The 12,958-nt window shown below is 36.5% G+C and overlaps 4 protein-coding genes across 4 annotated transcripts; all 4 read right to left on the bottom strand.

Moving 5' to 3' along the window:
- Positions 1–2,140: 2,140 nt before the first annotated feature.
- PHYBLDRAFT_174619 (hypothetical protein) lies at positions 2,141–3,847 on the bottom strand (the record flags this gene model as incomplete). Its single annotated transcript, XM_018437293.1, has 4 exons — positions 2,141–2,233; positions 2,341–2,396; positions 3,078–3,127; positions 3,735–3,847. 4 exons carry the CDS (start codon positions 3,845–3,847, stop codon positions 2,141–2,143), a joined length of 312 nt encoding a protein of 103 aa, XP_018284944.1.
- A 5,399-nt stretch (positions 3,848–9,246) lies between these two features.
- PHYBLDRAFT_151844 (CCHC-type zinc finger transcription factor) lies at positions 9,247–10,854 on the bottom strand (the record flags this gene model as incomplete). Its single annotated transcript, XM_018432760.1, has 2 exons — positions 9,247–10,476; positions 10,846–10,854. 2 exons carry the CDS (start codon positions 10,852–10,854, stop codon positions 9,247–9,249), a joined length of 1,239 nt encoding a protein of 412 aa, XP_018284943.1.
- A 1,115-nt stretch (positions 10,855–11,969) lies between these two features.
- PHYBLDRAFT_27132 (hypothetical protein) lies at positions 11,970–12,137 on the bottom strand (the record flags this gene model as incomplete). The annotated part of the gene is made up of 1 exon (XM_018439905.1): positions 11,970–12,137. One exon carries the CDS (start codon positions 12,135–12,137, stop codon positions 11,970–11,972), a length of 168 nt encoding a protein of 55 aa, XP_018284942.1.
- A 35-nt stretch (positions 12,138–12,172) lies between these two features.
- PHYBLDRAFT_74201 (hypothetical protein) lies at positions 12,173–12,958 on the bottom strand (the record flags this gene model as incomplete). The annotated part of the gene is made up of 5 exons (XM_018443002.1): positions 12,173–12,262; positions 12,370–12,425; positions 12,481–12,528; positions 12,787–12,830; positions 12,861–12,958. The coding sequence occupies 5 exons, from the start codon at positions 12,956–12,958 to the stop codon at positions 12,173–12,175; spliced, it is 336 nt and encodes a 111-aa protein (XP_018284941.1).

Genomic DNA, 12,958 nt, shown 5'->3' with positions numbered 1-12,958 from the left:
TCTGTTGGATTAAAGGCTTTGATTTATAACTTTTGTTTTGTAATACAATATAATGCGCTACAGTACTGTATAGTATGATTCCACTTATTATTTTGAGGTTCATAGTCTAGCTTTGGTTCGCTTGAGACTATTTTAGTTTGAAGCACGGAGCCTTTGTATATGTGGTATACACACCACAATTGAGTGAAGAACAGACCCCACAACCAAACACTGGTTCCTTCTTGCTAATGAACCTGGCAAGTTAACAATCTCCGGAACTGTTACACACCAGGCACACGTACACTACACACTCATACAGTGTAAACCAACCATTACACAACAGAGATTTGAATTACAGGGATTTGAATAGTAGCAGATATAAACAATATTATTTTGTCTCTTTAATAAATAACACTCTCACAGTATCTACTTTTCCCATTATTGAGATACTAACCCATAAACAATCCCGAATACCTCAGTATAAATAAACCTTTTCTATGGTTGATTAAATATGAGTGTACTGGAAATGATATTTTTTAAGATTTCTACAAGCATATGCAAATGCACACCAATGGTAATCATAGCTTTTCAATTATAGAAAATTAAAAATCGAATCAAATAAGCAATGTTTTTTTTGGCTTTAAGTAATTTGGTGAGACACATTGTGATCCACCTCTTCGAGGTTTATTATATTACAATTACTCGAATTTTGATCAAAATATCCGATTTTTTCACTCTCAAAAAGCATAGAACCCTGAAATTTGGGAAACTTGCACCACTTCAATAAGCTCTTTAAATGCCCAATAGCAAAAATACGAGTTGTTTCTAAAAGTACAATTTTTTTTAGTTGAATACATAAACCAGACACTCCAAAAGGCATCAATTTGGAGTGTTCAAAAGTTAGAGATATTTTTTTTAGAGAAAAGAGAATATTATTTGACATAAGAGACACTATAGAATAGCTATATATCTATATATGCTCTACATAACAGAATATCAGCTTGTATAAACGTTTATATGAAGAAAGCCATCTTATATTCTGACATTACAAGCATATGCTGGAAGCAAAGAGTGGAGTACAAATAAAGCCACAATCTTTTTTCCAAAAAAAAGATTTACAGAAACATTACTGATAAAGTTACCAAACTTTTTTATCTACTTAAAAATGTTTACAAATTTTATCTTGAGTTTTTTTGGTCTATAAAGTATGTATAGTAAAAAAAGAAAGTTATTTAGCACTCATTTTTGTTTAAGCATTTCCTTGCTGCTCACATTAGTTGGTCGGATATTATTTTCTTCTATATCTAAATTTTGATTTATAATTATTATTATTCTCTTATATGTATATATGTAGGATTTTTTGCTTATTTTTAGTAAATATATAATCCAAGTATTATTATTGATGAGTATAATTTCTTTTAATATATATATACATACTAATAATGAAAATAGATTATATATATCCCATTGAATCAAGTAAACTAAACGTCTTTATAGCTCTCCCCTTACTCTTACTTAGCAATATAATGTGACTTTAATGAACAGATATTGTTTTTTTTGGATTTGTCCATTAATTTTACTGTTGTACTGATAAGGCACAGATCTCATTCTGATATTCCCAAGTTGTTAGATCTCGAATCTTATTTAAATATTTAGGGTCATTATATTAAAAATGAGATTAAAAAGATATGAGAAACTATGGCAACAATAATATAAAGCGAGACTTTAACATATAGGGTTATTAAAAGGTTTTTGAATCTGTCAAAAATGTTGTTCCTAGCTTGACGTTTTCTATTTCTTTTATATCTTTTCCTTTAAAAAATATCTTTTGTTACTTGGTATAAGTTTATGTTGTTACTATCTTTTTAGAATAACATTTTTATATTATATTGTTTGCTATGTTTTAGAGAAGTGTATTGATTTGTATCAATTAAGCTCTCAATAAGCTTATATTATTTTTAGCTAATTACTGTGTATTTTTAAGACACTGCTTTGCTAGTGTTAAAAATTCTGTATAATAAGCCAGCTAGCTACTCAAAAGTATTATGTTGGAAAGAAGATTTATGTTTATTCATTGAAAGATTAATTGATTTTGAGGGTGACGTAGTCTGCCATGATCCAAGTGTTCTTGATGTGTCACATGATTTGGGCTGCACTATTATCACAGACTCCCCTGTGGTAATTCAGACACTTGGATGTTGGATTTATCACATATAAGAACATATTCATATTGGGATAGCGTAGTAGCTATCATCTTGTCAGTATAAAATATATATAAACAATTAAGTAATCAGATCAATAATTATTACAGTTAGTACTGTAGATAATATTTTAAAGATTGCTAAGATAATTATATCATACTGCTGGGTAAACTGTGTCATAGCGATATGGAGCTAAATTAGTAGAAAGTACTAAAGCTTTAGTGTAAAAGAGAAAAGAATAGCTAAGAGCTAAAGAAGTACAATTTATGACTTGATGTCAAAATTGTAACACCGACACTAGTTAAGCAGTAAATACACTCTAATAACCAAATATAGTAAAGGAAGAAAGCCTTAAGAAACTAAGACGTAATGACAAGAGCAGATTGTGTTTTCTTATAAAAAGAGACACTTTTTTATTTATGAATAAAGGACAACTTATATACAGTCTCAAAGTATTTCTATACATCTCTATTATCAAATTTATTATTTTTCTATTGTTCATATCTGAAATATCACATCCCCTGCCTATCACACTGTATGTGTTATCTTCTTGTATGAAATAAACGAAGTGTAGCAGCACTTATCTGCACTTAGCCATATTCCCCTTCTTGCTGACTAATGCATAGATTATATTTTCAAAGGCAACTAACACCTTTCAAACTTTGGATTTGTAAGAAACGTCCAGTCTATACTTCTTTTGATTATTCTTTTTTATGATTTGATTTTCTTGAAATATTCCAGCACCCATGTCTTGTCTCTGAGTGAGGCCCTCAATATTAGTGATGTGATATTCTTTCTCTCTCATCCTTCCTTCTCTTGGAGCTAATATCCTCTTACTACCTAGCCTCTATCTCAACTTTTGAAGTATATCATTCAGGAGATGTCTTGGGGGTGTACCATACATTAATTCAAATGGTGTAATGCCCAAAGTAGCATAGACTTTTGTTCTGTATGAGTATAGTACTTGGTAGATATATAGATTCTAATCTCTGAGTTTCTGAATAGTTAATTTCTTAATACCATTGATGAGTATCTCATCAAATTTCTCTACTAGTCTGCTCTTCTATAGATGATATGGCGCGGCAAACACATGTTTAGTATTCATCAAGACTAGAAACTTTGCCAACAGCTCATTATTGAAGTGTTGCCCTCAGTCCTTCAATAAAATCATTGGCAGTCCAAACTGACAAAAGATTTCTTAATATAGAAAAAGTGCAGCCTGCTTGGCACTAGTTCTATTCCTAGCTTTAGCTATAGGCCAATTGATATAATATTTTACTGGTACAATGATATATCAATGACCTTCTTCTGTCTCTGGGGATGGATCTACATAGTCAATTCTCTATCACTCAAAGATATGATTTAGCAGTACAGACATTGCTGCTCATTTCTCTACTCCTGCTATACTATAGATTTGTCATTCTGGGCAACTCTTGACATAGTCTTTGGTCTCTTGATATACTCCTGGCCACCAATATTTCTGAAATAGGCGGATCTATATAGCTTCTTTCACAAAATACTCATGCCCATCATGAACTTCTTACAGAATCTTACTTCTTTCTGTAGACAAAAAGATCTTTAGAGAACAGTCTCCAATGATCCAAACCAGTTTCTCTTGGTGTAAACCAAACTTTGTGCTTTTGGTCTTGCTTGTTTGAGACCAGCATAACCGATGTAAGCAGATAATCTATGATTTGTTCTAAGTACTCTTCATATTCTTATTATCATTCTTCAGTTAACCATGCTAGATGTTGTAAATGAGTGTTGACTACTGCTACAATTGAGAATAAATTGGAAGGAAATAATATAAGTTCTCAGCTATTCCAGTCAAAGATATCTATAATGTGTTCAAAGAGAAATATCCAAGTTCTTAGTTAATTTTTAAAGTTCCATGACTTTTGATACAGACAAGTCATTGCGAATTGCTTAAACATGTTTTATAGGGAAGACTCTTCCAAATAACACTTGTTTAAAGAATTCTAAGAACAAGACTCAAATAAAAACTTATGAACCTTCAAAGTTAAGAGGTATCAATAGAAAATAGCAAAGTTTCAGCTATTTTTTTTAAATATTGAAATGAAAAAAAAGAGTCATTCTAGTAACAGATACATTCCAATGTCCTTAAAAAATATTTGCATAACGTAAAATACTATTTTTTCAATTTTCTTTTTATATATATTGGGAATTGAATATATTTTACTATCAGAGTTTTTTTGATAAAATTGAAAAGATTTCAAAACTTTAATGTTTATGCTTGAACATAACATACTAATTATTTTATTATTTAATACACAGATTTATCATGTATGATAGTAATTATATTTTATATGAAAATATTATCATAATATAAGAGATATCAATAAATTATTATGAGCATAATTATAACACACAAACACATTTACTTTCTATACTACTATTTCATTAGGACTACACACAATTTTTTTTTGTATGAAGCCAGAAAAAAAAAGCTCAGGATTTTATTAAAGGTCTCTAATTTAATAGAAAAAGAGAAAATTAAAATATTTGTTTGTAAGGTTTTGTAGCTTATATAATGTTTTTGACTTTTTAATTTTATAGTTGTTTTTTTTTAAAAAAATGAAGTTATGGAGAGTCCAGCTCTAGTTCAGAGAAGAGACGCGAAATTGAGCTGCATGCAGTGTGGAGTACAGCAGAGGGAAGGAAAGGGACAGAGTTAAAGTAGAAAGACTAGTGGTAATACCAAATAATCAAGCTAGTTATGCCAAAGATGGAGGAAGCAAATATTGCAGGGTTAAGTATGGGGGGGGGGAGGGAACAAAGGATTGGAAAGCGCTTGAGAGGACAGAGGGCAGAGGACAGTGTCAAAGAGTTCCAACCAAATGCCTGTCTACACAGCAGATTTCAACAGGCAAGCAAAAAGAAAATGTTCTTTATCTCAATGGACACCTGACAAATAGTGCAGAGAGGAAAAGAGATAGTGGGTGGCATAATACGGTACAGAAGTGATCAGCACAAAAGCTTATTGGGCAAACTGCAAAACCAGATATTCCAAGCTCAGTGAGGGAGGGTAAAAGACCAGAAGGAGCAATGTTGTTGTGGGATGAGAGAAGAGTAGATGGGACGAGCATCAGACAGTTGATGGGAGCAGGCAGATCAGTAAGAGCACTGTTATATTTTTAAAAAGAAAGAAAAACAAAGTGTAGACAAAAAGTATAGTGAGACTTTGTTTATTGATGAAAAGAGAAATGATCTTCTACTGCTATTTGCTATGTGAGTTTATATAGACATTGCATATGTATTTGAGATAATAATATGAGTATATAATGTGATATCTGTTTTTCTTATATCATAGATAATATATTGTTAAGTTATTACCCACGCTCTTGTTTGAGTGATTAGTGATGTTGACTAAGGTGTGTGACCTTGTTACTGATATATCCTTTATTTAATGATAGTGTGGGAAATAATGTATAATTGATACTGGTCGCTTATTCAATATGTCTTTATCTTATTGTCTGTGCACTCTATTTGAATCTATGATTATGTTGGATACAACAAGCACGTGGTGAGCCGAGACAAGGTCTGACCAAGAAGTTGTGCTGACATAAGTGGCTGGAGATCAATGAATGACCCATCACAAATAGGAAGATCTGGCTGTTAGAATGCCAGTACAAAAGAAGGAATGCATGCTCAAAAGAGAATAGGATGCAAGACTATTGTATGATCGCAAGTTCAGTTTAGAATAAGATTAAGTGCGATAGAACAGGGTAGAGAACGAGAGGGAGCAATGGGTATGAGTATCTTCAAATTGGACTCAGTTTGATATAGATAGTAGACTAGCAAATAATGCCAAGCAGGTTGATACAGAGGGTGAGAGGGCAGACTGGATATCATAGAAGACAAAGGCAGGATGAGACAACTGGAAAGGTTGAACATCACTCTGTCAAAGTTTGGGAAAGAGTATCTATAGCTTTCAGAACCAGATGCAGCAGGGAATTAATGTCAGGAACCGATCTGAACAGAGACAAGGACAGAGAAAACAGAGAGAGAAATATAGATAGATTCCTTTATTAAAGAAGTTGTTTGCTTGATCTTTCTATGATCAAGCTCTACAAGTATTTATACAAATATTTATGTCTGCTAATTGTGAGGGATAATTATGTGATTGGTGCTATGAGTGTTCTCTCTAAGGAAATGGATGCATTGATTTGATTGGTCACATAACAATATGGTTGGAAGGGATTCTGATTGGTCCAATGACTGAGACCAATTGGATGTTCCTTACAATTAAGGGTTGGATTTTTGCGAGAACAACAGTCCAGAAAGAATAAGGGAAGAAGAGGATCAATGATAGGGACGTTAAAACGAAGGAGAGTGAAGAACCATTGAAGAAAAATACCGTGAGGCAGTAGAGGATTAGAAATAAAGGGGTTCAGCCAGCGAAGTTGAAGAACACATTGCTGTATCTCAGGATCCAAGATATAAAGACCACCCTGTAGTCGGGGCAAGCAGAGAGTGTCAAAAGCAATGGGAGGAAAAGAGTTGACACAGAAGAACTCACACACAATGGAGCAAACTCAGTCAAGGAAGGTGGAAGGGAACTAAACCACACGAAGAACGTGCTATAGTTGAGAAAGTACAAAAGAATTCATGATGGTTGCCCACCCACAAAAGAAAAGAGATCGTGCTCCATGAATGCTGCAAAATGTCAACTTTTGACAGGAGGGTAGTCCTGTAAAAGCCCTGTTGAGTAATAGAGGAAAATAATGGAAAACCAAAATATTGGAGAGATGTACGTGACATACAATCATGCCCGTCAGTAACATCATATGCATGAAGAAAAGTATTCCAGTTGGAGAGTGGCGATCCCAAAAGGGAGAAGGTTTGAGTCTTGTACATGTTTATGTGAGTGTTAGATGCAACAGCATATGTGTTGAGATGGTGAAGTTGAGACATGTGATCCATGTCCAGAAGAAACATCAGCAGGTCATTGGCATAAGCCAGCAGTTGGACAGGAGGTAAAGAGGGAAAAGTGGGAGGGACAGAAGGGAGGACACTGAAGAACAGAGGATTGTGTATTACGCAGTGAAGCAAAGACTCAAAAGGTACGTCGAAGAGAATGGCAAGAGAAGATCCCCTTGTCATACACCACGGGCTTGCATAAGAGAGCACAAGAAAAAGTAATTGACATTAATCTGTAGCTGCGTAGAGAAAAATAGAGAAGAGACAGAATTAACGATGGAAGGAGGGAAGCGGAAATGAGCGAGCACTCGACGAAAATACTCTGGGTGTACTCGGTCATAAGCCTTTTCCTGGTCCAAGAGCAAGCCAATCCCTGAGGATCCATCCTTCGCGGCTTGTGCCATGACCAAACGAGTCAGAATTCCATTATCAGCTATAAATCTACCCTGAACAAAACCAGTTTGATACGGGGTGATAAGTGTGGTAACAGCAGAAATCATACGAGCATTCATGAGACGGGTAAACACTTTTGCATCGGTATTAATCAAGGCGATGGGACGCCAGTTCTTCAGAGAACTGAGATCGCCTTTTTTTGGCAACAAGCAGACACAAGTGGACTGCCAAGAAGGAGGAAAGATTCCCTTCGACAAGGCATCGTTATATATCCAGGAAACGAGGTCGCCACACACGGGATGGGCGAGAATGAGGCAGAGAATCTCATATGGCAAACCATCTGGGCCCGGGCTACTAGAGCTGGGAGAGCGGGCAGCGCCTGACCGAATTGTGTCGAGAGCGAATGGCCGAGTCATATAGTCCTGTGCAAGTTCTGGCAAATGGAGATCTGAAGGCAAATGAGAGAGCAGCTCATCCACAGCAGAGTGGTCTATAGGATCAGGGGTGTACAAGCCTTCATAGAAGACTGCTGCGGCCTCAGTCATGGCGTCGGGTGTGGTGCAAATGTCGTTTGTAACAGGGTGACAGAGGCTTGCAACGGCTTTGCGGGATTGGCGAATGGCGATAGTGCGTTTGAGGTATCCTGCAGAAGTCTCACCCTTTTCCCGCCAGTGTTTCCCGGCCTTGAGAGCCATAATCTCGACCCGTTCAAGTTGGACTTGCTGCAACAATCGTTCCACAATTGGGAGTTGGAAGTTCTGGGCGGGTTGGTGGCGGAAACGGTGAATGAGTCGGTCCCGTCGTTTTTGTAGGCGTGTTTCCAGGTCGTTCAGAGAGGGGCGAAGGTGGCGAGAGAAACATTTAACGAAACGAATGACTTCGAGCTTAATCGCATCCCATTGGGCTTGAGGAGAAAGATCAGCGCGAAGGGCAGGAACGAGGGTGGAGAGAAGAGTGTTGAGATCGGTACGGAACGAAAGTGATTGTGCTAGGCGAGGGTTAGCACGCCAAAGTCCCTTACCAGAAGACTTGGTTGAAGGGAGGGACAGACTGACTGCAACCAGACAATGATCAGACCATTTCTGGTGAATATAGCTCACTTGTGGGTCTGTAGTGCGAGGGTGAAGGTCTGAGGACGCAAGGATGTAGTCAATGGTGGTGGAAGACAGGGCTCGGTGGAACGTAGGCTGCGGGTGCTGGCCACGAGGAGTGATACAGTCAGTCATATTGGTATCTATAAACTGTAGCCAGTCAGCTGGAGCACGACGTCCGAGAGCATAGTGTGAGTGAATTGCATGGTTAAAATCGCCCAATAGAATAAAGTTTGAAGGATTGGGAGGGATGAGGTCAGGAGTGGACAGTAAAGAGGCAAGAAAACGATAACGTGGAGTTTGGGAAGCAGGCGCATAGATGACGCCTATCCTGAAGGGCGAAAAATTATTATCCACATGCGTGATAGTTGTCGTGATACACCTGCCACATGGGCTAAATAGAGGATCAGTGAAGATAATGTGAGGGGAAAGGCATACAACACCGCAGTGTGGAGACCATAATGATGAAGAGGACCGAAATTGTTGGTCAAAGGTAGATTGAAGCATAGATGATGAGGCATGGGTTTCTTGCAGGGCTAAAATATCGATTCCCTGCGAGCGTAAATGGCGTATGAAAAAGGAGCGTGATTCAGGGTGTCCAACTTTGGGTAGACCCCTACAGTTCATAGTGCCTATTTTAATCATTGGTTAATGTTGGCCTCTGCGCCGAGGGCTTTTGTGGTTTGTGGGTGAGTAAAGCGAGGAGGAGAGAGAGATGTATTGCGGCCTGTTGGACGTGCCGGCCGGGAAAAACGGAGATGAGTGTGGCGAGAGGCAGACTGGAGTCGGAGAGCCCGAGCCTCATCTCTATCCATGAGATTAGTTATCATTCTGTCGTCTATCTCTTTGTCCCAGCCACGCGTGGGGGTGTCGACAGAACGGCTTCGAGGACGAGGGCCGGAGGACGTGGGCGTCTCAGTTGGTGTCGGTAGAGTAAAGGTGGTCTTTGTGGGAGACAGCTTAGACAACTCACGTAAAGCAGGTTGACGAGGGTTGTGCTTGGAGGCCTCCGATCCTCCGTAGATGAGTGAGAGCTCAGTGGGAATCAAAGGCTTGGGCGCAATGATGGGGCGATCGAGCTTCGAATTGCGGTTGGGGTGGCGGGAGCGCTTGTTGGACGTCTTGGATGTCTTGGAAGGATCGGTAATGTATGGACAATTGGCTTGTAAGTGACCGGTCTTGTTGCATCCAAAACACGTTCGGGTTTCGGCTGGGCGTTTGGTGCATTTTGCGACGTCGTGCCCCATTTCCTTACAGTAGGTGCAGTGGGAGCCCATGGAAGGCCACTTACCAAGAATCTTTTGCGTATCGTCATATGCAATTTGGTATGTCAGAGAATCTGATGGCACATCGTTGGTAAGTGTATTGGCGAGAACAACATAGCCAGAACCGTCAAAAAACCCATATGATTCATGAATGGCGATCTTCCGCACTTTGCCAAAAAGAGACATACATTTGGCGAGTTGTGTAGCCAGGTCATAATAAGGAACACGAGGAAGCTTGGTTAGGAAAACACGGCAAACAATTGTGCCAATGGGAACAGCAGCTTGAGTGAGAAAAAACAAATTGCCAACTACCAAAGGTTGAGAGCACACTTGCTTGCAGTCAGCAATGGTAGGTAGATGGAGTTCGCATGTATCAGAGGAAGAGCGTGAGCCAAGAGTGATGCCCATGTAAACCTCGTGAGAATAAGCTGAGAGAAGAGTTCTCCAGAAAGGGTCAAACTTGGGTGAGGCTTTGGGTGGGATGGTGAAAAAAACTGAAAACTTAGAGAACCCTATACGCCAGATACGTGAGATTATATTATTCACAGAGCTGAAGATAACATGAAGTTTCTTTTTGAGAAGTGGAAGTGCATTCTGAGTAGCTGCCTATGAGTAAAGAGGTGGCAAAGAGAGGGAGATTGGTGTGAATGAGGGTTGCAATGGTGTAGATGAGCTTGTGTTGGAGAGGTTTTTGGTCTCAAATGGTTTCAGAATAGTAGTGGAAAGAGCCACATACACACAATTATATACTTAATCACACATTAATTATCCCAATATCACGTTGCTTTGATTAGGACTCAGATAGAATCTATTATCTGACACCAGTCATATAATTTTTTGGATTCAAAATAATATAAACAGCAATAGTAGCTCAGTGTAGAAACTTTGTCAGATTTTTATACAACTAATTTGTTTATTAAACAAACTTTACAGAAGTTCTCACAAATCTTTATCTCCTCATCACAAATCTTTTACTTCCTTCATAATCTCAAACAATTACAACATTGGAAATACATCATTGAATATCTTCTCCACTTTGTTAAACTCAACTTTGATGTAAAATTATTAAGAGAGAACGTCTGCTACTATATTGAGCTTGCCCAGTATGATGCAATTGAAGATAATCATCTAAGTTTTTTGCACTTTTTCAAACATATCTGACTTTTGCAAAAAATCATGTTATTATAAAGCTAGACTTTAGAAATAATAGATATAATTATTACATATGTTTTCATAATTCAGATTTGTTTTGACTTTTCTAGATAAAAGATAATATACCTTCAAAGTTGGGACATAATAGTAGATCTAAAGTGGAGACAGACTTTTTTTATAGCATTGAAAAAAGTATATATGATTATTACTAATGAAATTTAAATATGCTTTCTAATAACAAAATATAAGATAACATGACTTCTTTTTCTCTTTATGCCTTTAAAATTTTTAGTTTATCATATATAAAAAGTGTACATATTACTATTGGAGTTTTCTCAAGAGAAAACTGAAATAAATTAAACAACTTTAATAATTATCTCTGATTATATCATATATATTGTACCTTGAAAATGAATTTTTGGATATTTATGACATAAAACTAGAGTCTGAAGCTTGATTTGGATTTTAAGAATAGATATTAGACTGCTATATTATCAGTGCATAACACAAACTGCTTGTCTAATAGATACTTTCTTAGCTTTTTTCAAGCTACAGATGACTACTAACAATTTCTTTTGGATAGTAAAGTAAATGATTTCTGCTTCTTGAAGTTTTCTGGATAGAAAACCTACTAGCCTTTTCACTCCTTTCAGGTATGGATCTTCTTAGGCGAGTAAAACACTTATGTCTGCTTCAGTGATATCAGTGTATCACATATATGATATTGTTGGATCTGGATACTTAAAAATGCATGCATTGCATAGAGCTTGCTTGAGTCAGTTGAAGATCTCTTGTTTGATTCAGTTTCACACAAATGATGCTTTGTGCTTCAGAAGTGTATTTAGAGGCTTGACCAACTCTCCAAAGCTCTGAACATGTCTTTGACAATAGCTCACTAAATTAACAAAGGCTCTTATATCAGTCTTGTTTCTGGGAGTCAAGAAATTCTATACCTTGTTGATCTTTCTAGTGAGAGAACTAATTCCTTCTTCAGTTATGATGGATCCCAGTACATCTACTTCATGTCTAGCAAAAAAGCATTTGCTTTGTTTTAGTTTCATACAGACTGTTCTTAATTTCTCAAATATCTGTCTTATATTCTGTAAGTGTTTCATCCATGATCTCAAAAACACTACAGTCAAAGCTTGATTTAATAATACTGTGGTGATCCAGACACTTGGATGTTGGATTTATCACATATAAGAACATATTCATATTGGGATAGCATAGTAGCTATCATCTTGTCAGTATAAAATATATATAAACAATTAAGTAATCAGATCAATAATTATTACAGTTAGTACTGTAGATAATATTTTAAAGATTGCTAAGATAATTATATCATACTGCTGGGTAAACTGTGTCATAGCGATATGGAGCTAAATTAGTAGAAAGTACTAAAGCTTTAGTGTAAAAGAGAAAAGAATAGCTAAGAGCTAAAGAAGTACGATTTATGACTTGATGTCATAATTGTAACACCGACACTAGTTAAGCAGTAAATACACTCTAATAACCAAATATAGTAAAGGAAGAAAGCCTTAAGAAACTAAGACGTAATGACAAGAGCAGATTGTGTTTTCTTATAAAAAGGGACACTTTTTATTTATGAATAAAGAAAACTGATATACAGTCTCAAAGTATTTCGATATGTCTCTATTATCAAATATTTTATTTTTCTATTGTTTCGTACCTGAAATACCACAAATACTTTTGGGAGAAGCCAAATTGTATTACTAATACTAAATCAAATGGATTTTTTCTTACTCTGCATATGTTTTTTAACAATATTGTAGATTTGCTCTATGTGACTGCGAATAAAAGTTTTAAAAAAATATTACTAAATCACGATTATTACTAAATCAAATATTACTAAATCGAGCTTTAACTGTATGAGATTTGCAATGCAGATGAAAACAAATGCCAACAGTTTGGACAT

This window comes from Phycomyces blakesleeanus (assembly GCF_001638985.1).
Source record: "Phycomyces blakesleeanus NRRL 1555(-) unplaced genomic scaffold PHYBLscaffold_32, whole genome shotgun sequence".
In the NCBI taxonomy this organism is placed as follows: domain Eukaryota; kingdom Fungi; phylum Mucoromycota; class Mucoromycetes; order Mucorales; family Phycomycetaceae; genus Phycomyces; species Phycomyces blakesleeanus.
The sequence above is the reverse complement of the archived record's forward strand: the minus strand, read 5'-3'. Positions and strand labels throughout refer to the sequence as shown.